This window comes from Spea bombifrons, chromosome 3 (assembly GCF_027358695.1).
Source record: "Spea bombifrons isolate aSpeBom1 chromosome 3, aSpeBom1.2.pri, whole genome shotgun sequence".
Taxonomy (NCBI): domain Eukaryota; kingdom Metazoa; phylum Chordata; class Amphibia; order Anura; family Pelobatidae; genus Spea; species Spea bombifrons.
The window spans coordinates 110,873,978-110,898,894 of record NC_071089.1 but is presented as its reverse complement, the minus strand read 5'-3'; the positions used below and the strand labels follow the sequence as shown (position 1 = coordinate 110,898,894).

Genomic DNA, 24,917 nt, shown 5'->3' with positions numbered 1-24,917 from the left:
ATGAAGTCACGCCGTGGTCAGATCAATCATTTTATGTCACAGACTTAATACGCATTGTGACAGCTCAGCCGCCCTCACCCAAAAGATCTTCTGTAACTTGTGATTTAGGGAACAAACCCTTTTCTGGTATTCTGTAAAGATTTGTAAAAGATCTGCCCGTTTTCATTCGGGGGATAAGAGCCTCCCCTGAGGAAACCTTGATTGCTGGTCATGTAAATGGCATTGAAATGGTCTCCATATTTACCGCTGAGTCAAAAGTAATCATCTCTAGGGTATCTTGAACATGGAGGTGCCGGATTATATTCTTTCAATATAATCCGTACAATGTTCTTTTTTTTTCATTCTTTGCCAGCCCCATCTTTACTACAAGACTCTAAAAGTAGCCAGAAACTCCTGAAATTCCATGTGGTCAAGGAGAGAGAATCACCGTAGCCAAAGGGAAAGCCATAAGCGGGGTTTTCAACGCAGAAACCCATCAACTCAGCATTATAGCTTCTAAACATTAATATCGCTTTAGGAGATCTTAATATAAGCTGAACTCACCAAGTGTATTGCACGCAACTAGAGCCGTAAAATCAATTCTCTGTTACAGATCTAATGGCATGTTACACGGTTCATGACAAAAAGTAGAATTTGTAAGCATCATAAATATTTATCATGTGAATAATGCATTTCAGTGAACACAATATACGTCTGGAAAAACACTTCAACGGAATCCATTCTTTTCTGTTCTTCGCAAGCTTTTTAACAATAGAATTTCTGAAATAAAGAGGTTTAGGTTTAGATAACGACAAAGCTTTTACCTAAGTCTCACACGCAAGGAAAATACCAGATTTATGGTTTGTTTTTTTTTAAAATAGTATTTGAGTACATAGTTGATGACAGTTGCATGTATAATTCTATCCCTGAAACCAAACTGTAGAAAAAAAATTGTATACTTAATCCGTAATTCCCAATCATCCATTCGTTTTTTAAGGGAAAAGTTGCCATGCGATGGACTTTGAAAGCCACAAAATCTTTTCCATGTCTTTTTAATGCAAAAGATATTATGGGCTGTGCAAATCACAGGAATAATTAATCATGCAAGATTATATTATACAGATTTTATTAATGGGTCGGCCTATATATCTCTCATATCTGGGCTTTCCTCACACAAGAGACTTCCTAAATGCTAACCTATTCCCCTGTGATTTCCCATCTGGGTTACTGCAACGCTCTGCTTACTGGGCATCCCCTCTCCTACCTTTCACCAACACAATCCATTCCGAACACCTCTGCTGAGCTAATTTTTTTTATCTTTATATTCTTCGCCTGCTGCCCCAATGTGCTAGTTCTCCATCCACACATCATACCCTAAAAAATAAAATGTAAACGCCTGACCATTACCTACAGAGATTTAACGGCTCTCTGCCCTTATACATCACTCTTCTAACAAACTGCATCTCTCCTTCCCATCCAGGATTTTATCCCTGCTCTGCCTTTTTCTCGATTTCCCTACTTATTCTAACTTTAAACCCTCCCTGAAAACCCACCTATTAAAGTAGCATACAATCTATCCTCCTAATATCTCTCCTCGCTCTCTCTTAATGTTTTCCTACGTTCTCCGCCAACCTCTTCCCCATCCCTGTCTCTACGCTTCTTCTCTTTCCTCTTCTTCTTCTGTCTTTCTTCTATGTCCTCTGTATCAGCTCCATTAACTTGGCTTCCCATTGCGCTTCCGCAACCTCAACCCCCAAATAGATTGTAAGCTTGCAAGAGCAGTGCCCTCTTAGTTAGTTTTTCTGAATGTGTGTTAATTTCTTTGTCATTTTTAATGTCATTGTTAATATTTTTTGTTAATTTTCACTATGCGCTATGAAATCTGCTGGCGCACAATAACTATATTTTATAATATCTATTCGATATATAAGTCTGTATGCAAAATTTGCTGGTAATTATTTATGTAATATTTATTTTTGATTTTAGTTACTTTAACATATTTTATTTTAATGTTTATTTAAATGTATATTTTTTATGAACGCAAACACTGTAAATAGTTTCTAAATATTCATAGGCATGTTCCATAAGTTAAATTTTTTTTTTTTTAACAAAAATGGTGTGTGAATCTAGTTACTAGTACCCCGAGAATACAAAAAGATATAAAATATAATTTCAAGTTTATACCTTATAGGCATCTTAAGAGACTGTGGCGAGGGCATTTCGATTCTACTTAAGTATAATTTTCTAGCTTTAGTTTTCCCCCCGGCATAACATACAGCCAAGATCATTTTAAAAGATGAATTTCTGCAAAAAAACGTAAAATTATAACAAAGTAATGAGTATTTTAATAGTCCAGATTACAGCTGAGAGCCCCCACGGAGCCAGTGACCTTCTCTGAGTTCTCCTAATGAGAAGGTAAAAAGCCTTTAAAAAGCTTGCAAGTTGGAAATTAGGAAGGATAATTTGTTTTTTCCCCATTAAAGTTATTAAATGAAAGGTTACTATTTTGATAAAAAAATATTTTCAACATCAAATGTATTTTCTATTCATGGCTCCAACAAATATTGGTATTTTAATGGGACTTATTACAAAAGAAATAAAAGGTTTCTGCGTAATAGCGGTGCAATCATAATATTTGACTCTCTTAGGGTTTAAATAAATATTACAAAAAATGTTCCCTAAAATGTGAAATAGAAATGAAAAAAAGTGAATAAATCGGCCGGGAAATTAGTGTTGTCAGATCATTAAGATCAATATTCAATAAAAATTGCTCAATTATTAATTATTCAACAAAAATTAATGTTAATCAACTGCAATATACTGTGCGCAAAACTAATTAATACCCTTTCTGCGTGGAATATTCATATAAATGGATTCTAAGTCAAATCCAGTTTAATTAATTCAATAGTGCCGTCGTTAATGTTCATTTTCACACATTGTGCACAAATTCTTGCAATCAGCAGTGATTAAACGGAAGCTGCTCTATTGATTTTCTGATAATTGTGGAAATTTATCAATCGTGATTGATTGTTGAGAGATCAAATTTGAGTTTTGTAAGGTGGCTGACTTAAAATAATAAGATAAAATAGAAATAAGAGTAAGAAATATTAATGATTGTGCCGCATGCCACAGTCCTGGCCAATGTCACGGACATTAGGTTAGGTGAGACACATTATGATGCCATTGTTTAAAGGGACAGTTACTAAAGTAGAATGCATATTAAAGTACAAAAAAAAACACTCACATGAGGTAGAAGCTGCAGCCTTGCAGCTGCCCTCCATCTCTTTGGTCTGACAATTATTCAGACCGCGTGGGGGGTGAGGAAAGGAAGAAATGCGTATGGAGGGATTGTGCATATTATCATATACATTAAAGTACATATGATGGCTTGTGTGCCGCTTTGATGTGAACATGGGGTGTGACTGCAAGAATGCCTTGAATTCTGTATTCTATATATATATTCACATTAGGTATAAATGAAACATGAGTGACAGGAACATGTGTTTTAACCTACATGAACTAAAGGGGCTTGATGGATGACTGGTATGAGGTAAAGGTAAAGCCTCTCTGACTACTCACACTCTCCTCCCAAGAAGAAGAACCTACAGTACTCAAGTATATCATCAAGGTCACCTGTCATCAATGGGTACTGTATGTATATATGGTTTGTATAATAAATAAGAAGACTTAGAAGCTGTGGTCTTGATTGTACTTTGGTCATGGAAAAGTTTAGATAGTTACACGAAACAAATATCTAACAGTGACATCATGAATGGTTAATTATGTTTTACTTGTGTTGACATGGAGAGTAGTTGGGCACAAGGAAAGAGAGGCTCTTTTTGTAGAAGTGCTCCATGGCCCTTAACCGGCAACAAACTCATCCAACAGATGTGGTTGTACATACATGTAGATTGCACACGTAGACCGTGTAAGATACAGTACACAATATAACAGTATAGGCACATATGTTAAAATTATGGAAATACACATGTTCACAAGTATGCCAACCTTTTTAGAACTCCGGTGCATCATCTTCATTTTTATTATACATATTTCTTATTAGATGGGAATGGGGTCACTGGCGGCATAGTAGCAGCATAGTAGCAGCATAGTAATCCCTGATCCATGGATGGTAGCAGGCTTTTCTTCACCAACCTGCCAGACATTTTATCATCAAACCAGCTAGCTAGTCTCAGTAGATCAGCATTTACACATGGGTCAGCGTGAGAAGGTGGAGGTAGCACTTCCCAGTTCCATATAAAGATTCTCTGTACCACTACATATGATGAGAAACCTGCCGACAGGTGTATGTAAACAAGAAACAAAAACTATCTGCGCTTCTTACCCTAATAAAGTTGGCAACAAATATATAAACATAATATACATGAGAGGTTTTGGTTATATGAATTGGCCAAAGCATAATTAAGCTCACCCGCCACGTCAAGGTGTATGTAAACCAGCATTCAAATTCATTAAAAAAATAAATTTCCATACTAAATAATGTTACACAGCATATATTTCGTATTGTATTTTAATGCAACTCAAAATTAATAATGCTTAGAATTCTGCTAGAACTAAAGGGAAAAAAAACAAGATTATGGAATTAATTAAAAGCAAAGGGGGGCAGGTTACGCTCTGCCAGTTAATAAGCTGATGATTGACATTTCTGGCCTGGTATCCATCAGGAACCGTTCTTTGGAGATCGAGGTTCTCAAGGTAACACTTTACATACTGCTTTGTGATACTCCAAGTTAATTAGTTAATTCAGTCCTAACATTCTGGCAGGTTAATGGCCCTCGAGGCTAGCGTTAGTTTTCCACATTATTTACCAAGTGTAAATGCATTTCTAAGAACCATAAATATCAAACTTAGAATGAAACAGAATGATCTTGAAGCATGAATGCTGAGTGGAAGACCTGCCAAACAAAACTAAATGTTAATTAAATGAAGTGAATCAGGTCCCTGTGCTGTTGCCAAATACAATGACTGTGTTTTCCATTTTGCAAATGATGTGGTTGTCATGATCCAGCGTAGACACTTTGTGCTGTTCAAGTAGCGAAGGTAAGCAGCATTCTACAGTACAAGCAAATCATGGTGATGCACATCCCCCAACATCTCAAAGCTTCTTAGATGGTACTTTTGATGGTGGGGGGGTGTTGTAAGAGATGTTGTCCGTGGACAGAGCTTTAACAGGACTTTTCATGTGACTCTGTAACCTATTTGTAGCTATTTATGTATTTAGAGGAAGAATCATGTATTTTTTATGAACACGTTTCCTCCATGCTCCATTCAGCTGGATCTGCCGGATTTATCATTCTACACCCAGGTTTGTGCAAACACCCGGCAGTTCCAGCCTATGCCAGGCACACAAAAATATTTAGTTATGGGGGGGGGGTTATTTTGGAAGCCCATACCCCCTGTTATTAGTTTATTAATCAAAACTACATGTGGCATAATATACAATTTATATACATTTATATTACAAAGAATGCTATATGTAGGGTGTTTAAGACCTCATTCACACACATCGTTTAAACATAAAACTGTCCACATTTAAACACGGGCTTGGGAATTTTGCAGAACACACACAAATTACACATAGCGAGAAAACGGAACTGAACCACATGCCCGGGTGTGAGTCACCCTGATCTCATATGAGTCACCTTGCTTGCATAAGCACTAAAATATTTCCATTAGTGAGATGTTGGAAGGAATGAGGAATGAATTGCACTCCTGCCGCTTCCCCAGCAGCCTCCCCAAAACAACATGCAAAATAAAAACACAGAATCTAACGGCAGATAAGAACCGGTCGGCCCATCTAGTCTGCCCATTCATTAACTCATTAATACTGTAATCAACTCCTATTACCACAAATGTATATAAAGATCAAAAACACATCCAGATAGCTTTTGTACCACAGATATACTTCTCTACAGTTTTTACCGAATTAGTTCCTTTTACAATATATTGAAATTTTTGACTTCAATTTATCCACATCAATAAATTGTCAATACCAACAAAATCAATGGGTAGTTTATTATTCTTTGTTGCAGTAAATCCAAAAAATCTAATTTGTACTGAATTATTCCCCTTAACGATGAATTGAAAACTTTTATTTAGCTACAAATAAAATTGTGAACATATAGAAACCTGGTGGTTATTTTAATATTATTGGTTTTTTTTTGTTGGTGTTGGCAATTCTCAATTTTATTGGTATAGAACAATAAAATTAACTTTATATCATACACAGGGCTGTACAAATTGGTCCTGTGTCTATTTAAAATTTAGAACGCTCTCTTCTTTACTGGTTAACTTCTATATATTTTGTATACTCCTGTCTGATTTTAGGATCTCATATCACAACAAGGAATAAGAAACATACCTAATATATAAAAATCCATACAATGGAAACCAAAAAAAGAAAAAGAAAATAAAACAACATTGTAAGGCAAAAATGTAATAAAGGCAAACATTGTAGTAATTGTAGAGCAAAGATTACACTAGAGTCAGATTACACTGAAATCAATATAATTTTTCTACCAATTGCCCCAGGACTGCTCCAGTTTTGCCTAAATAAGCATTTCTGATATTTAGCATTTATTTCAGGTTGGCAATCTATCCATAGACAATCCAATGGTCTAGCCTGGCAAGGGTTGCACTTTACATACATCAATATCTGTGTCTGCAACCCAGCTAGAGACTCCTTTGTGCTACTCGTCGTGAACATGAGACGTCCAAGCCAAGGAGATGTTTCAGCTCCGGAGCTACAACATACCACCCCCTCCATGGTCCCATTTACCTCCTTAGTGAGAGGAAAGCAATACCATTAAAATCAATGAGGGTACTTTCTACAAATACATGTGGGGGTCTCATTAGACTCCCAAGAACTCACAGGCTGGAGCTGAATGGCAGTGGGCCACGTGGGCACAGTGTAAGCAGAAGACATGTTTGGCCAAATACATCTCATGCATACCATGGGGATGGGGGGGGGCGAGATAAAAAAAGAGACCACTCAGGTATCATCTGAATTAAAGTGGATGATCAGAGCCACATACTATTACATGTAGTGGGAGTGTGAGGAGAACTGGGCAGGGAGTGTGCATGACAAAATGCCGTGTCCCTGCCCCTGAGGAACGAGGACAGTGACCAAGAGACCCAGGAAAGCAGGACTTCACCCCGAGACACCAGGTAAAACACGGAGAGTTCCCAGGTACGCAAATGATGGCTGGCATGTCACTTTAAACAAACACAACTTCTACTACTTTCTTTCCAACATATAACAGAACAACCCTTGTCATAAACCACTTAAAAAAAATGCAACGGGACTAGAGTGCCTGATGGTTTATTGGTACAAAACAGCATTAGAAAACATACTGTTAAGAAAAACAGCATGTATATAGTTTAGCATATTTTATTTTCTAAACCTTGGCTTGTTTTGCAGTCTTTAAGTTTCCATTTTTTCCAAGCTCGTGTGTTAATTTCCTTTTAAGCCGGCACATGAGGGGCCTGGTGCTAAGCAACGGTGGCTCAGCAGCTTATCAGAGTTGGGACTCAAATCCCAATTCTATTGAATTATATATTTAGTTACACCAGAGAAGAACAGAGCTTTAAATAGAAACAGAAAAATGACTCCTGTTCCCGTTACGATGAAAAGCTGCAGGGTTTGAAAAACAGATCGTAGAGAGTTAGTTATAAACATAGACCAGCAGGCTCTTATCACTCCAGAGCGCAATAATTCCCATCATGACCAGGCAGCTTTTCGCCCATGATTCCCACTTAAGGAAAAAATATATAATCTAAGATCACTAGTAACAAGGCTTGTAGTGAAAGAGATAGGAAATCATAGCTGAAAACATAACATGTATCTCAAAGGTGCTCATTTTTAAAGAGAAATGGGCCAATGGCGAGATGTAAAAATTCATAAGATGACTTAACTAGTTTTGACTGCATGTTAAAGAAAATCCAAGAAAAAAATATAAAATACAGATTTCAAATGTTTCTTCTTGTTTTTAGTCAAGTGCTGGTCCTTTATGAACAATGCAAATTACCGTATTTGTTCGATTATAAGACAAGGTTTTTTTCAGAGCAAATAGAGGTCTGACTACAAGACTAAGATCCAGATCCCCCGCAGCGCTGCAGGTGACCTGGATACTCCTGTCTGGCAGCCGGTGGATGTCTGTGCGATGTGCGCAGACAACCTTTGCTGCTGTCGGCACTTCACATGACCTTCCATCATAGAAGCCCCTGGGGAAGTGCCGGCAGGCAGCAGCGGAGGTTGGAGCGCATATAGGCGGTATAAGGCATTTCTGGAGGGGCACAGTAGCAAGCCGTGGGCCAGATGTGCATAACTGGGGGACAGGTTGGCAACTAAAAGGAAATAAAAACAAAAAATGCATTTTTCTCAATCTTAGTTTTTATTAAATATTAAAAAATAGTTTACATGTGAATTAGTATTTACTAGTAAAACATTTTTTTTATAGGGTAGTCTTATATTCAGGCTTTTTCTTTTTTTCTAAGTTAATATTAAAATTTGGGGGGGGGGGTCGTATTATAATTGAGCAAATACGGTAACAAAGGGGCACGCTAGGCATCATATGCACTTTAATGGCTTTCGTAATGTCCATTTTGCAAATGCTTGGGTGTTTCTGCAAAACATCCCCATACGCATTTGCCCCTTACCCGTCCCCTAGCTATCTGTAGAGCAGGAGGTGGTTTCAGCCAAACACATCTCCACTTACCCGTAGTCAGCTCCACAGCTGGCTTATTGAATGCTGTGAGCCGGAGTCTATTCAGACCCCCTGTGAGCATGCGCGGCGGAACCTCACACTGATTTCAATGAGAGTGCTTTGATTTCAATGAGAGTGCTTTCCTGCCACAGATTGGCTCATAGTACTTTAACATGTATTCTTCATTAAAGAGTGTGAGGGACATTAGACTGACCCTTTAGGGCATTTTTGCCTGTTCTCTTTGTATGTATCTTTTTATGTAGGTTTTGTAGCTACCACCGCATTTCTAATATTTCTCTATAGGGCTTATTAATCAGGATAAAACAGAGACATTTCTGGGTCAAAACGATCCTTCAATATTCCACGGTTCTCTACAAAGGATTCTTAAATAATAGAACAAAGCCCATTGTCTCCACAAGTGACCTAGTTTTGGCATGACAAATAGGGCCTCACATTTGACTCACTATCTGTGGAAAAAAGAAAAATATTTGTTTTTTTGTTTTGTTTTACAAAAAACATTAAATGATCTACTGTTCTGAAAAACACAAAAAAACGTCATTCTTGTATTAGTTTACATGGACCAGGTGCCAAGTTAAATAAGCCGCTACTGTTGATGGAAAATGAAGAACTGACCAAAATATGACTTTGTACTAAAACAAAACCAAAAGCACTAATCCGAACCATGCCCATAGCTAAGCATTTTTACACCAATTTAATAAAAACATGAACCCTTACAAATGTATTTCTCGATGTTTAGGATTTTTTGTTTCATTTTTCCATATTAAATGAATCCTAGCTGGTAGATCGTTAAACTTGTTATGAAATGATGGCACCGGGACATATACCGTATATTCCGGCGTATAAGACGACTTTTTAACCCCAAAAAATCTTCTTAAAAGTGGGGGGTCGTCTTATACGCCGGGTACTTACCAAGCCGGAGGTTCCCACGAAGCCACCAATCTCTCTAATCACTACGCGCCGGCTATTGATCCCGAGCGCAGGGATGCCGTCATGTCCCGGCGCCCGGCATCAATTGCCGGCGCGTAGTGATGAGTGAGTAGGGAAGCCCGAGGTCTGGCACTTGAGACCTCGGCTTCCCTGCTCTCTAATCACTAGGCGCCGGCTATTGATGCCGAGCGCAGGGATGACGTCATGTCCCGGCGCCCGGCATCAATAGCCGGCGCGTAGTGATTAGAGAGCAGGGAAGCCGAGGTCTCAAGTGCCAGACATCGGGCTCCCACAACTGGATGGAAGAAAGAAGACAACAGAAGATAAGGTAAGAGATGGGGAGAAAGGGACAAAGGGGGGAGAAATATATATATATATATATATATATATATATATACACACACACACACACACACTGGTGTGTATATATATATATATATATATATATATATATACTGGTGTGTGTATATATATATATATATATATATATATATACATACATACATACATACGTGTGTGTGTGTATATATATATATATATACATATATACATATACATGTGTGTGTAAAGGCAGGGGTGTGTGGTGAGGGCAGTGTATAAATGTGTATGTATGGACAGGCATATGTGTAGATATATATATAGATATATATATTATATGTGTGTGTGTGTGTGTGTAAGGGCAGTGCATGTATGTATATGTCAGCAAATCAACCAGCAAATCACCGGTAAGGTACATCGCTTGCCGTGATTGGCTGGTTGTTGTACGCTGGGTAGAGGGGTAGTCTTATACGGCGAGTATAGTCCAAACTCTATATTTGGACTGTAAAAGTTGGGTGTCGTCTTATACGCCCAGTCGTCTTATACGCCGGAATATACGGTACTATTTCATTTTACTACGAAAGACAGACTGGGTCGCTGTTACGCCTACCTGTCCCGCCGGGATCCCGCATCGTCCCGACTCGGGTAAGCGGCTCTCCCGAGGTGCCGCTCGCGCATCCTCTCCGTGCACTGTGGCGTGCGCGGCGACATTGCATGCCTACCGCACAAGGATTTTATTAACCCACTTCATGAAGTTCTTACATATACTGTACATTACGGTGTCCCTTATTCCTTGTTGTGATATGAGATCGTAAGATCCTGCATCACACTGGAGCTATACAAAAGATATGGAACTTAACCAGCGGAGAAGAGACCTTTGAGGTGGTGGAAAGCTTAACTGACTTTACATCTTAACTCTGTGAACACTGGTCCACAAGAAGGTATCACAAACTTCTTTGGACAACTTGAGAGGGCACTCGAGTGTCCCATGCAGCCCCAAAACAACATAATGAAGTAATTGTAAGGACTTTAATAAGCTTTCTTCCTCCTGTTAGAAAAAGTAAAATAAAGCAGTGACCTTAAGGAAAAGTTGCAGCTCTGGAGTTAAACAAAAAAATAAAGCACTTGCCTGACACAGAAGCTGCAGCCCTGCTTCGGCATTTACTCTCCTTCTTCCATGGTCCAACTATTCTTGCTACAGATTGGTTGCATGAAGCAGCCAATCACTTGCAGGAAAGCAATCCCATTGAAATCACTGAATGTTACGTATGCTTATGCACATATTATGGATATTATTTGTGTTTCATTCAATCAAAGAGTACACTTTCTGATCATTCCTTTTAGGAATCAAACCAATACAGTACTAAAATGCCCCCTTCATCATTTCATTTTTTATTTTGTCACCAACTCTGCTCAGTTCCCGCTAAAGAAAGCTTCTTATGTATGGGCGCTCCCATCGTTTTGGCATCAGGGCTCCTTGAAATGAAATTTTGACCAAAGTAGCTTCTCAAAAGCTAGTAAGAAGAACGTCAACAATTTACTTACAGCGCAAATTAAAAGAAAATATTTAACACAGCCATCACCTTCTGGAAACATTCTTTTTTTGCCAATGTTTGGAGCATAAGTTTACTGTTAAATATATTAAGAAATCTACAGAGCCCTCGTTAATCAGCGGTAACAATAGCACGAACAGCTGTCCTAATATGGCGGGATTCGGAGTACATCTGGCTGTAAGAAAGTAAGCAAAACAATTGGTAAACAGGGAACATCTCTCTGGACACCCTATTATGGTGTGCTATTCATCACACAAATTACAAAGAGAAAAACAACACGCAGACTTAGAATAATAAGGGAATCCACTAAATTGACTACCAGGTAAGCAGTAAAAATGGAAACGCCATACATTTACCAAAAAACATTCTTAACCAAAGGGGAAAGATTGAGTTTCTACTTGACTTTAAGAATAGCGATTTCAGTACAGTACAGCATTTGAGTTGAAAAGACAAACTAATTTTCTAAAATTTACAAAAACAACTATTTTAAGTCATGCTATAATATTTAGTTTTTACATTTTTGGTGGCGCTTCATCTTTTTAAGTTCATGTTTTAAACTTAAAATGTTCATCAACAACCCGAGGCTATGTGTTCTATAATCTCCAGAAAGAAAGTTACCACAGGCAGTATGATAAGGAGTCGGCATGCTTGTCTAGTAGATTGGGTGAAAATAGAGCTAATTCCACGTTAAAGGTGTAATCAAATATTCATTTATAAAAATCCATCATTTAGTATGAACGAAAATTTAAGAAACAGAAGCATTTTGTAAACATTTTTTTAAATTCTACACAGCCAGGGACAGACTGACCTGGAGGACAAATGCCCCCCTCCTCAAACCACTTGAATTGTCCCCTCGCAGAGACAGAACGTGGTAGAGTCACTCTAGCGGGTGCGGACATAGCACCCGCTAGACATAATTACATTATTCATAGTGCGGCCACGTATCCACTTTATTCCGGGCCAGTCCTGTGACTCAGAGTCACTAGCGGCTGTCCCTAGATATTTTACATCCCTAGCGCTGCCCTCAGAGGTATAATTATTGGGATTACTTATGTTTTTTTGAGCCATTCTTAAAACAATTGTAACGCTAGCTGCCAAGCATCAATATACTCTGCACCATATGTGTTATCCTAGCATTAATGTATGGAATGACTCTCTAGCATGCCTCTTCGTAACCCCTTAGTATCTAACCATGTCCCATTGTACCTCATTGGCCATCAGAATTCCTGCTAGGTAATGGCAATATTTGGCCATTTCTTCACATGTGTGAATGCTGCTCTACCAGATTATAATGGGGCCCCAGTAATAGCTGCCATAAATCCAACGTTTGAGGGACAGTCCTGACATACAGACCTACGCCAATTGGTTCAGATTTGCATACAGACAAAAATATATATATTTTTTTTAATTAAAGGAAAAAAAGATATATTTTCCCAACAATTTTCCAGTAACAATGCGTTATAACTTCGAATTATGTGTCCTGGAGGCTCCAAAAATCACAGAATAACTCATTCCCAAGGCGTCCTTAAACCTTTGACCCTGCAGACCCTTAGTTCTCTCCACGTGTCTTTCCATGACTACTTAAGGATAGACTTGCCCTATAGCTTCTTTTCCAGCTCCTCAATTGAGAATGAGGGGCCTCCGGGCAACAATGCGCATATTAAAAGTCAGTGGACGTAGTGCTTTGTTACTGAGTTAACATAAAGCGGAACTTAAAGCACTCTCAGCTAGCTTTATTTCTATTACTAAAACATGAACAGAAAAAAGGTTTTTTTTAAGAAATTAAAATATGTATTTTTTTAGTATATCCAATAGAGAAATGTGAGTTTTTATAATTTGTATAAAACATAAGGACAACAAAGAAGTTCTGAAAGCTAGCATTCTATAAATAAAATAATTGATATAAATAAGGTAAAGCCCTAAAGACACTCTACTAATGGGCTTCAACTCAAACAGGCAAAAGAGTCACATTCATCTTTTAATTCAATAACCACTAGATAGGTTAACAGGAGCGTGTTCAATTAAATCTGCAATTCTAGATTCATCTAATTGTTACAATGAGAGAAGACGAATGTTCCTGCCCTTTTAAAAAATTCGGAATTACCATTATAGGATTAGATTATTATTTTCACATTTTTAAAGAGAGAAGATACCGTTACTAATCAAAAGTCTGGGGCAGTCCCAAAAGTGAAACTTTTTTGTCCATATTTGCCCAAACTGGATACAGCACATGCACAAAAAGACAGGACATGCGGTATTGCCCGGATGGTACATAAGTATATGTCATAAGACATCTTAGCCAATGTGGATCGACCAGCACATGATGATATTTACTATTGGGGTCTCCAACATCTTAAATGGGTTTATTCACTATAGGGACAGTTGTATTGCACAATTCAGGAGATTGAAGACATTCTACTGCTCTTCCTGCAGCAGAAGCTCAATCGGGCTGGGCCTTCATAATGTATAGTGACGTCAAGGAGTGGAAACCACAGTTCTCCTTTTAGCGAATGAACCCCAATGTAGATGTTTAGTGAATGCCAAAAATATCTTATTACTAATACACCTGAACCAAAAGCTCCATCCTATGTCTAGGACTTGAAGTTCAACAACTCCTGGTAAGCTTCCAGGTGGCTACACTTTGTCTATGCTTTGGAAGTATTTTTGCTAGTTGCCATGAGAGCCAAGGCATGTTGCGACACTTTGGCTCGTGGCACAGCTGTGTCAATAAATTCCAACTGAAAACGAGAGGCCAAAAGCTCCGCCATAGTGGTTGGTTAGTCATGTGGACAAACATAACTTTACTGCCGTGATGATGACCGCACAATACAATGTCGTTACTTATCAATTAGGCCTAGTTTGTTTAAGTGTTAGCTAAACAAAAGAGCCAAAGAAACTCAGAATCCGTAATTCACTATATTTCAGCAGCTCAGTATACACGAACGTTTGATACTGCACAGGTACGTTGAAAGCTGTAATGCAGAAATGAGCCATAGAGAAGCAATAATAATCCTGGACCAGCAAACAGACTGATTACCTGTGAACATACCTGATGGGTCATCTTAATCAGTGGTGTAAACATCATAGTAGGAATATCATGTGCTTATGTAATATATAAGATAAGGAACACTGTCAGCTTAACAACACATATTTCCTACTATGTCCACCACTCAATGGTTCCAGAATGGAAAGGTTCTTAAGCAGGATTCCTCTGTAAAACCTACACAAAAATATTAATTTAATTTACCAAAAATTTGTAAAATTGTAGAGGACCTGAGCATCTCATATATATATTTATGAGCATCACAGTCGCAAAGACATGCCTAGGGGAATAATGCAAGGGTCTAGAATAACCAGATGTTTCAGAAGTATAGTATAGCTGCATCAATTGGTCAATAATCTGTTGGAGATGACTGGGTATATTTTTTTTGCAGGAGAATTAACTTGTGTAGGGACAGTAGGTGGAAACAATTCCAAACATCTTTCATGATATTAGGTAAATATGCCAAGTGTATTAAGAATAGTCTTTCCTGAGCTGACAGTCTGTGATTATATTCAGGTTATAGTTCAACACATAAGAACTTTTCTTGACTACTTCAAGTTACAGCAAAAAGTTAATGATGAATATTATAAGTTCAACCATTCAAAACCAACTGGTACAAGCATGTAGGAGTTACGTCTTAGTTACAGCACACTAGACTCGGGCTATGTTTGATGAACACAAGGCATGTAATTCAGCATATGTTGTTACACAAACTACAGAAACAACACATTGGATTTTTTGGAATATTTCCAGATTTAGCAGTGTTAACCAGAATTGGTTGAGTTTGCCCTTGACAGTCCCACGAAAGGAATGGTGTTATCTTACAGTGAGCATCTTCGGTGAGCTTTTTGTTGATAAGAACAACAGTTCTTGATATGGGTTAATTAATTAATTACAATTGGCGGTTATTGACCAATGATAATTGTCAAGATGAAGACAGCTTAGAACCTCTGGGATTTTGCCCTTAGAATTTAAATTCTTTAAAGATAGGGTAGTATATTTTTATTATTATTATTATTATTATTATTATTATCATCCATCTTTGCAAATTACCAGCAGTTTCCTGCATCCAGTCTGGTCTTTCCCCAAGGCCATTCATCCTGCCAGCCCCTTTATATATCCAAAAGAAGACTTAATCATAAGGGTCGCAGAAAGGGAACATTACATAACTGGTCTATGCATACATGCATGGCAGTGTTGTCTGTTACTTTGCATTTATGAAGACATAAAAAAAAAGCAGAGCAAAGAGCAGGGGAGCCTCATCTGGCTCATGGCTGACAGGTGGACATCCTGACAATGGTCTCTGGGCAGGAGAGCAGCAGTTGGCCACATGTAATGCTCGCCCCAGAAGAAGCAGAGCTCCGGGTAACTTACCCTAGGAAGTTATAAATGTTATTTTTAGTCTTGAATTGACTAGAGACATTTTATTCATTTCCAATTTGAAGACACCTGCAAAACTTCTTAAAACAGGTGCACTTCTCAGACAAGCTCCCTACTTGGTCGTTTCCTGTAAACATCTCATGTAAGCCCTCTAAATAATATAAACTATATGTATATACATAAACACACAAAAATACCTTGATCCTAAAATCCTCACCTGGTTATTTTTTCGTCTCGAAAAACTATAAAAAACCCCAAAAAATCAGTATCCAACGGCATTATGATACCATCAGGGAATAACATATTTCCTTGCCCAAAGTTCTGTGAGTCATCGTATCTGAATGTTTAAACTCAAAATATTAGGGTAAGTACGTGAAGAATAAATATTAAGAAAAATATAGCCACACGACTACAGGCTCAGCCCCTCATTACAATTCCAAAATTAAATTAACGTACGTAGGAGTTGAGGCATGCTTTAAAAGACGTCATTGAATTTTCATGATGGAGTTATGTGTTGACGGAGGCAGAGCAGTGAATGCTTGCTGCCATCCAAGCATGAATTAATCTGAGTTAGATTCTGTAAGAAATGCCGGATTTCTTATTAAAGCCGCTGTATTTAATGAGGAAAGTGCACATGTCACTCATATTGTATTTGTTTCTCAAGCTGCAGTGGATAATAGATGTTAGATAACACCTCAATAAAAAAAAGATTTAGCATCTAGAAAACATTGTATGAAGAATGTATAATGCGTCAGACTAATATTCCATAGTACAGAATACCAAAGTAGGCATCTTACGCTGTACATGCATTGAATTCATACCAGAAGAGCTCACAGCTTAAGTAGGAAAAATGGGGCCTAGGGTAGTGTATTGAGATACCATAATGTCAAGTGCCCTATGCCCTAGGCAAATTAGCTGGAAGTTAAGATATGAGCCAGAATATATAGTGATGATGAGACCCAGTACATCGTTGTAGGATCCCGGGATCTCTCGAAATATCAAGTTGGCTCGGCACTATCTGTTCTCCAGGTCCTCCTGGGCATCTTGAAGCGTGATCAGTTCCCTTTTTTAGGGCCTGAATGTTGGCTGCCATCTTGCATTCTTCTTTCTGGGAGGCCGATTGTGCTCATTCCAAGATGTTACCATTGGCTATGTCCCATTTTAGGTCTCTTAGTCGACTGTTAATGTGGTCTATTAGGTTGTGTTTTACCAAGAGAACCAATTCTTTGATACCATCAATATCGTGTCTTCACCATGCCGCCTTTCTGATTTGAGGGAACCGAAGGCTTTTTAGTGGCAATATCTGGTGTGTGCAATTTCCCGGTAACAATCTCTGGGATAGTCTTTTTTTTTTTGTGGGGGTAAATATTAATTTACATAAACCTGAGAAACTACCAGGGTTGGCTGCCCAGAGCTTCCCATCTCCTCAGGTGTGTGGCAGAGCTAGATTGCCAAAGGGTAAGAAGTGAGCAAGGAGTGGACATCATCACAAACCGAGAGAAACCCACAAAGCTCTCAGCTGTGCTCATTAGTGGAGATTTCTATGTATGGAGGTGTACATAAACCTGCAGATGTTATCTTATTTCATAAAGGGGTCTGAATGACTAGTAAGTAGACTGATTAACCAGAAGTGATAATACAACATGACTTTAGCCCATATTCAAGTTCAGAGTATCATAACGCTGTCATACAAGTCACTCATGTACAGGCCAAACTCTGAAGACGTTTAAAAGAAGCCAACAGACGTCATGATAACACAATACGGATGGAGTCTGCTTGGCCATAACTGATTTTTCCAAAGGGTTTCCCCTGCATTCGGCCTCAGTACAGAACCTCCAGGTAAATAATTCACATCAACACAGATTTACCTATTAACTTATTTGAAAACTTAGTAATTAATGAATAAATCCATTAACGCTAAGTTCTAGCTAGTTCATAGCCTCAGATGTTTCATGGACTTTAGAAACAATGAAAACCAATGACTTAGAAGAATATGTGCTGGGAGAGTGAAGATCAGCAACACAGGTATCCCCATTAACCCTTTAGTCTTCTACTACACTTACTTTATACTCCTCATGTAATAGCCGCAATGGGCCCTTTTTGTCCTGTGAATTAAACAAATAGTAGTACATTTTCAAAGCTACTGGATAAATAGTAGCTTTGGCTCTTTTACATGTTTCTGGTATTTTGTTTAAACTAAAAAAAAACAAACCTCTAAAATATGAAACATGAATAGTTCTTTAATAAGGCAATTATACTTTTCTTCCCTCTAAATTTAATCTTACCTTCTCCTATAGTTTTTACCAGTGTAGATTAGCATCTTTAAGAACTTTTGTGGTTCTATATCTTGTTTCATGGAGTCCAGAAAGTTAAACTTGTTCTATTTTGTAACTTCAGGTAGGAAATAAACCAACGAAAACACACAGACATGACCTTTCAGCTCCAATGAGGCATAGTGCATCTTTATATGGTGTTTTCTGCCAGAAACGAGCTTCGCCTAACGTTGAAAGCAAACCCTCCAGCCACAACAATGCTGGAAATAGAAGCACAATATAGGTTCTACGTGTCAAAAACCTTCATTAAATATAAAATGACTACATATGGGAAAAACATTACTATAGCTTTAAACTGCATGGGTAGTATATGTATCAGTAGGTTTGTTTAATTGCTGATGACATTTATTCCTAAACCAGTAAAATTGCCCAAACTAAATGTCGATGGTGAAAAAAGATGGGAAAAATGTTTTAGGTACAACTTCTGCGATTTTCACTGCATGAGCCACAGCCAAGGCGTAACACTTTCATTTTTAGCGCTTGACATTCACACCTGCTGAGGCACCACGCAGCATGACGATGCCACATGAGAACCGAGAAGGTGTGCAATATGTAAAAGACGATAACATGCGTTACGGAACCTACTGCGGTTCATAGTCTGAACCCGAACACTTATTAACTTGTTCGTGTGATGAATTTCATTATACAGAAATACAAAATGAGCGTCATCAAAGTCTGTACTGTATACATGTTAAGAGTAAATTATTAGGAATCGTCTTACTAGTACTCCCATCTAGGAGCTGCATTCATGGCGTGTACATGTAAAGAATATAACTTCAGAAAATAAGCTAGTGTGCCACATGGGTGTCCAACGGGTCCAACAGAGCTTTAAAGTGCAAATGATGTCTGGACTGTTCCTTTAAATGTAAGGTTGGAGACAGTGGTGGCATTTTATACACAACCTACCCCACTGAGAAAAGGATACCAGGCCTAACCTCTATAACTCAGGACTGTGTGGATCTGTGTCATCTTTCCACATTCCAGGTCGACTCGGAGTCTCGGGATGAAGTGTATCTCCTGGTCAGTGTAACGTTTTTATAGGCGGCGGGGGGGGGGGGGAGTCGGTTGTACTTGACCACACACAAATTTAGAAAGGAGAGGTTAAAAAGGCAGCAATGCCCCAAAGTTTTATTTTTCGAGATGGGGATCCGACCTTTACTCTTTTCTTGTGTTCCTTTTTCGTGGACCCACGAATATGAGTCATTATAATGTGTGTGTAAACAGAAGAGTTGAGGGTAAAACACCCTAAAAACATACACCCGAATATAAATGTCCCTCTTTGGCCATTTCCAGTGTTGGGGGAGATTCTGTCTCAGTGTTTTTCCTTTGGAGCCACTGTTGGTCAGGCTAGGACATCAGGACCAACATGGGGCTTAGACCCAAAGCACAGAGAGGGTTATGTATTAAAAAAAAAAAGTGATTTTAAAACATGGATAGAGCAACTAAGGGAATATTTGTGCTGATTTTACTATTAAACCGGTAAGTATAGTAAAAGACCATTGAACATTAGGGTCACTTCTTAGGCATAAGCAACTCCAGTGTATCTCATAGAAATATTCTAGGGTTGTGATAGAATGATGAGATGGTTTTGTAACATGTAAACCTCTTCACTGCAACATAAACAATCCAGAACCCACCATCCCATAATATTATACTTGCAGTACCTAGAGTTCCATAGCTAGAACTCTTCACTTGAGTAAAGGGTCTTTCCTCGAGCCAAAATCTAGAAAGCAGGGCCGGCTATGGTTTTTCATGACTATTCCTTGGAATACAATTAAGTATTTCATAACTCAAGTGTAATAGGACACTACTTAGTAATAACCTTTCTAAATCAATAAGCTGGCAACGATACTTTAACCCTATAAATACCCTTAGAAAAGGACTTAAAAAAAGGTATTCATTCTTTTTCCAAATGGAATTTTATTAAACTCAATCTCAATATTCACATGGAGGTGGTACAAATTGTCATTCCGTTTGAGGCACAAACTTTGAGTCAGCAGATCAAAAACAGGTATGGCTAGAGGAGTAGAACTAAACGAAATCATTCATATAATATTTTGACAAATCTTGGAGAGATGATATATAGTTGGTAGACAGACATAACTCCATAGCTGTGAATATTCTCAACGAGCTTGCAAACGTTGTGTGCTTGTTACATGGCAAGAGAATATATTGTATCACAAGATACAATAAGATATTAAATATTACATATCAAACATAAATTACTCTGTTTACAGTAGAGGCAAGTTTAGTACGCCAATGTGCGGCCACCCACCAGAAGTCCACACGTTAATCCATCTCCTATGAGACCAACACTTCATCGGACTCGTGCTACCCAATCACGGTCGCCCAGAGGATTATTATTATTTTTATAAAGTAAATCCCTGGTATTACTGTTTATTATTTGTAACTGTTTGACAGGTTGGCAAAACCGCTCCCCATCAAACTCTAATCTTTGTATCTCTTGTGGGGTCAGTTCTAAGTGGTAAAAACAGATCTTGTTGCTATTAAACTGACAGGTATGTATATCAGATCCAGCTGCACATTCTTCAGCATAATCTCTGTAATGCGCAGTGTCAAACACAGACTTTTCTTTTTTTTCCCCCCAGACATATGCACTGTGAGAAGAATTTAATTCTGCTCATTTTCTTCTTCATTGCAGTAAACCATATCCAAATGCGATTTGGGCTTTGAAAGTCTCCGCGCTAATGAAATGCTCATGGAAACTCTCGAACATTTCCCAAACTGATTGCAACGCATTAATTGTTCCCTTAGAGAATGATACAGAAATATACCGAGAACAGTTTGGTGAACTCTGTAGATTTTTTATATTCCTTAACAACGTAAATTTCGTTGTCCGCAGCTTAAGACTGTAAAAGACAAAATGAGTAGTTGGTGGCTTGTACTGGTGTCACTAAGGTAAATCTTAATTTATATATAAAATGGGATGTTGAACAAAGTTTACCAAGCAGAATTTACTGTGTGTACTCAAGATCTCTTGAAATTCATCCAGAATAGGTTTATAGCCGACATGAACTTGGCCAAGATGGGCTCCAGATCTTGTGATGAGTCAAAGTACATTGTAACTTCTGTTTATATTAAACTAGGTATGTTTTTTGTTGGATAAGGGGAGCGTAGACCGCCTTAAAATGACATTCGGAGTGCGGTCTAGCTAATTTAAATGTCTCATAACGATGTATCAGTCTGCAACAGATATTGTCCTTCAACTTGAAGCTTTATCTTACTCCATGGTGGCCAGTTAGGAACCAGACTATTGAAGTTATGCCAGCAGAAATTCGACATGACCCTGACATGACGTCTTCCATGAAATACACAGTATATAAACATATGGAAAATATACATCACTGAAAGGATTTCTACAAAAAATACAGTAAATACAGTGAAATAACCCCATCGTTACAAGAAAGTAAAAATAATTGATAGTGATTCAATGTAGAATAATCATTAATCGTTTTGATCATCTACCGTTAGTTATTTCTCGGAAATTGGTGCCTATTGACAGATGTCTTTTTAACATGTGTTTTGTATTTTTAAAAACATTTTCAAATCTGCAAATTTCCAGCGGGTTTTCTTAATGGCATCGTATTATATCCACTTTAAAAAGAGCTGAGCTCAGCATTTCTGTAATAGGCAAGATAAAGTTCTGGATAATCTGTAATCTAAATCCCATAACGTTATTTAAAATGAAGACAAAGCATGGTCCTTGTACTCAAGCTAATTAGGGTTGGCCCTTAATGTGTGTTTGAAGAATAAGGAGAGAAACTACTTCACCTACATTCCAAATGTATATATATATATATACACATCTTAGATTTTATTTCACCTCCTCTCTCTCAATTTCCTTCCTGACCTCTCCCAGAATTTTGCCCATTCTCTACTGTACACCCAATTTCCACTTTTTATATCCCCTTTTTATGCCATATCATCCTACATATTCACCTAGTCATTCTCTCCACCTTCAACTATCTCATCACCTATCTCCACTTAATCACACCCGTCATAAGGGCCTATAAAGAATAGTATGTTGCAAACTCCTATAGAGCCATGCCTATTGCATCTATGTACCCCCTAACAATTCAGGTACCCAAAGTAAGACACCTTCAATGGGGGGATTGTGGTTATAAGTGGGGCCAGAACCCATATCTTATCCATCCACCCACCTCGCAATTTATTGAAGCAGAAAACTGGGATATGATGTCATAAAGAAGCCGGGGTGTCCATATGTACCTTTAGCAAAGAAGGAATTCATTTTGTATATTTCATGTTATATGGACGGTAAGAGTTAACATGGAATAATTAAGCCCCATGCATTCCAGCTTTTGTTCATTTGACTCTCAGCAGGACAGAAACTGTGGATTTCATTTTGTAAGTGGACCATTCATGATTTTTTTCCCACCTTTACCGCATTAATTAGCAGCTGAACTATAGTTACACATTTGCCTTATTGACTAAATATAAGGAAACAACTGAAAATTGTATGGAAAAATCAAACAATTTGAAATCTTGGAATGGTTGAAGCAGCATGAAACAAAACGAAAAACTTAATAGGCATACAAAAATGAGCTTTTTAACAAATGAGAATAAATGAATGTTCAAGATTACATAAGGGAGAGAAGCTCTAGATCTATCAGGCAGCTTTTGTTTAATTTTTTTGCAGCGTTCCATAAATAGAACCAAAACCAATTAGTATCACTTTCCATGAAAACCAAACAGAAACCCTTCGGTTCGTGACTATTACATAACAGGTTTGTAGCATTGAGGGGGAAATTCTATGTCTCGTTATGCATTGACTACCTGACCTACCTTTACATACAGCTGTTGGAACTCGTCAAGGTTCAACCGTCCACTTGGGCAGTCCTTCAGGAAGCCTTTGTACCACTGTTTCAACTCATGCTCATTAAACTCCGTGCTCTTGACCAGATCTTCCATCACCTCTGGAGCCAGCTTGCTGTTTTGTTTGCCCATTTTGATTCTAAAGAAGAAAAAAACACACACACTTTTAGTTATTATTATTACCCAAGAAATCTAGAATTCAAAACATCTGATCTCCTAACTACAATAAAAATGTTATGTTTGGATTCTAGCAAACACTGGTTTCTGATACTACTAACTTTGGCACAGATGACTGGGCCAAAGTCATCAAGACTTCATACTTTTAATTGAAGAGTCTTTGATGGTTTAGCTACATGGTTTTTTTTTTTTATAACTGATACAAACATAGATTGGAATAGAAAATAAAAGCTTTAAGGATTAGAAAGGGTTCAAGAAATAAGGAACAAGGTGGAAAAATATATAGACACGCAAGAAGTGTATAGGTCACCCCTGAGCCGAGGTCCTCATCTTTGGGGCATCCTCCTGGATCTGCTTTTATGTTTTAATGACTCCACCTCGATGATGGAAGCTGGAATGTGTTGGCAACTTAGAAAGTTCAGTGAGAAGGTACGAGGTAAACTCAAGACCGGCACATAAATAATTAAGCATCATTTGAAATTAAAGTCACAGGAAAGCTACGGATTTAACGTGGTACACGGCTGGGTCCTTTCAGCCCTGTAATTCTTAATGCTGAATAAATGTGGATCCATAATTATTACATATTTACTTGTATTATTCACTTTTAGAACTTGGGTTATAAGTAGACTTGGGCACCAGGGGGCTCTTCGTGTTCGTCTTCGTGCTCGTCTTCGGGGGAAAAAAAATCTTCGTATTCCGCGAATATTCGCCCGTTCCTGTCTTCTCTTCGGGCGAATATTCGCGGACATTCTTCGTGCTCGTTTAATCTTCGTTTTCCTCCTGGTTGCCTAGCAGGGGTTAATACGGGGTTAATAACACATCACAGCAGCAGCAGCTGCCGTGAAGGTACGTGTGTGCAGCTCTATTGGTCGTTTCGGCAGGGGGCTGGTCTGGCATCAACGAGTGAATTGCAGAACTGCAGAATGCACTTCATTCGTTGATGGCAGGCGAGCCCCCTGCCGAAACGACCAATAGAGTTGCACACACATACCGAGGTGTACTGTCCATAGATGTTTAATAAAAGAATAGGGAATATTTTACATTTTTAAATTGATTTTGGACCACTTTACATGCCTAACATTTGCTACCTATTTACAATGGCATACTTTGCAACAACCCAACTTACTTATTGGACAGGACTGGAAAATAGCAGGACTGTCCACCAAAATCTTGGGTGTGTTGGCAGGTATGCTGATGGAAAAATGTTGGACAAGAACTAAAAAATAGCTTAGGGTTAATGTACGGTTATGTTTAAGATTAGTAGCAGTGCACTGGTTTGGTTAAAGATGGATTATGTCTAAATAATAATAATTTAATTTTAATGTTTTTTTTTAAAAAAAAATAGGGGTTTATTTAAATGTATTTTAAAGTTAGATTTATTATTTAGTACTTGATTATATTTATTAAATGTTTATAGTAGCGTTACCTACCGAGCTATACCTACCTATGTGTATTTGCATTTTGCATACCTAGTTTAGCTAAATTAGATGGGACAGGACTGGAAAAAAGCAGGACTGTCCCTGAAAAAGTTGGGTCTGTTGGCAGGTATGTGGATGGAAAAATGTTATAGGGTGAAGTGTGAGTTATAGTGTTAATGTAATGCTAT

General features: G+C 38.1%; 1 protein-coding gene across 2 annotated transcripts in view; it reads right to left on the bottom strand.

The window, feature by feature from the left end:
* VSNL1 (visinin like 1) overlaps positions 1 to 24,917 on the bottom strand; it is a 93,378-nt gene that overhangs the window by 27,948 nt on the left and 40,513 nt on the right. For both annotated transcript variants that reach the window (XM_053458769.1, XM_053458768.1), the window contains exon 2: positions 23,105 to 23,273. In XM_053458769.1, the coding sequence (XP_053314744.1) occupies positions 23,105 to 23,266 (162 nt within the window). In that variant the 5' untranslated portion in view covers positions 23,267 to 23,273. The remainder of the gene's footprint in view (positions 1 to 23,104; positions 23,274 to 24,917) is intronic.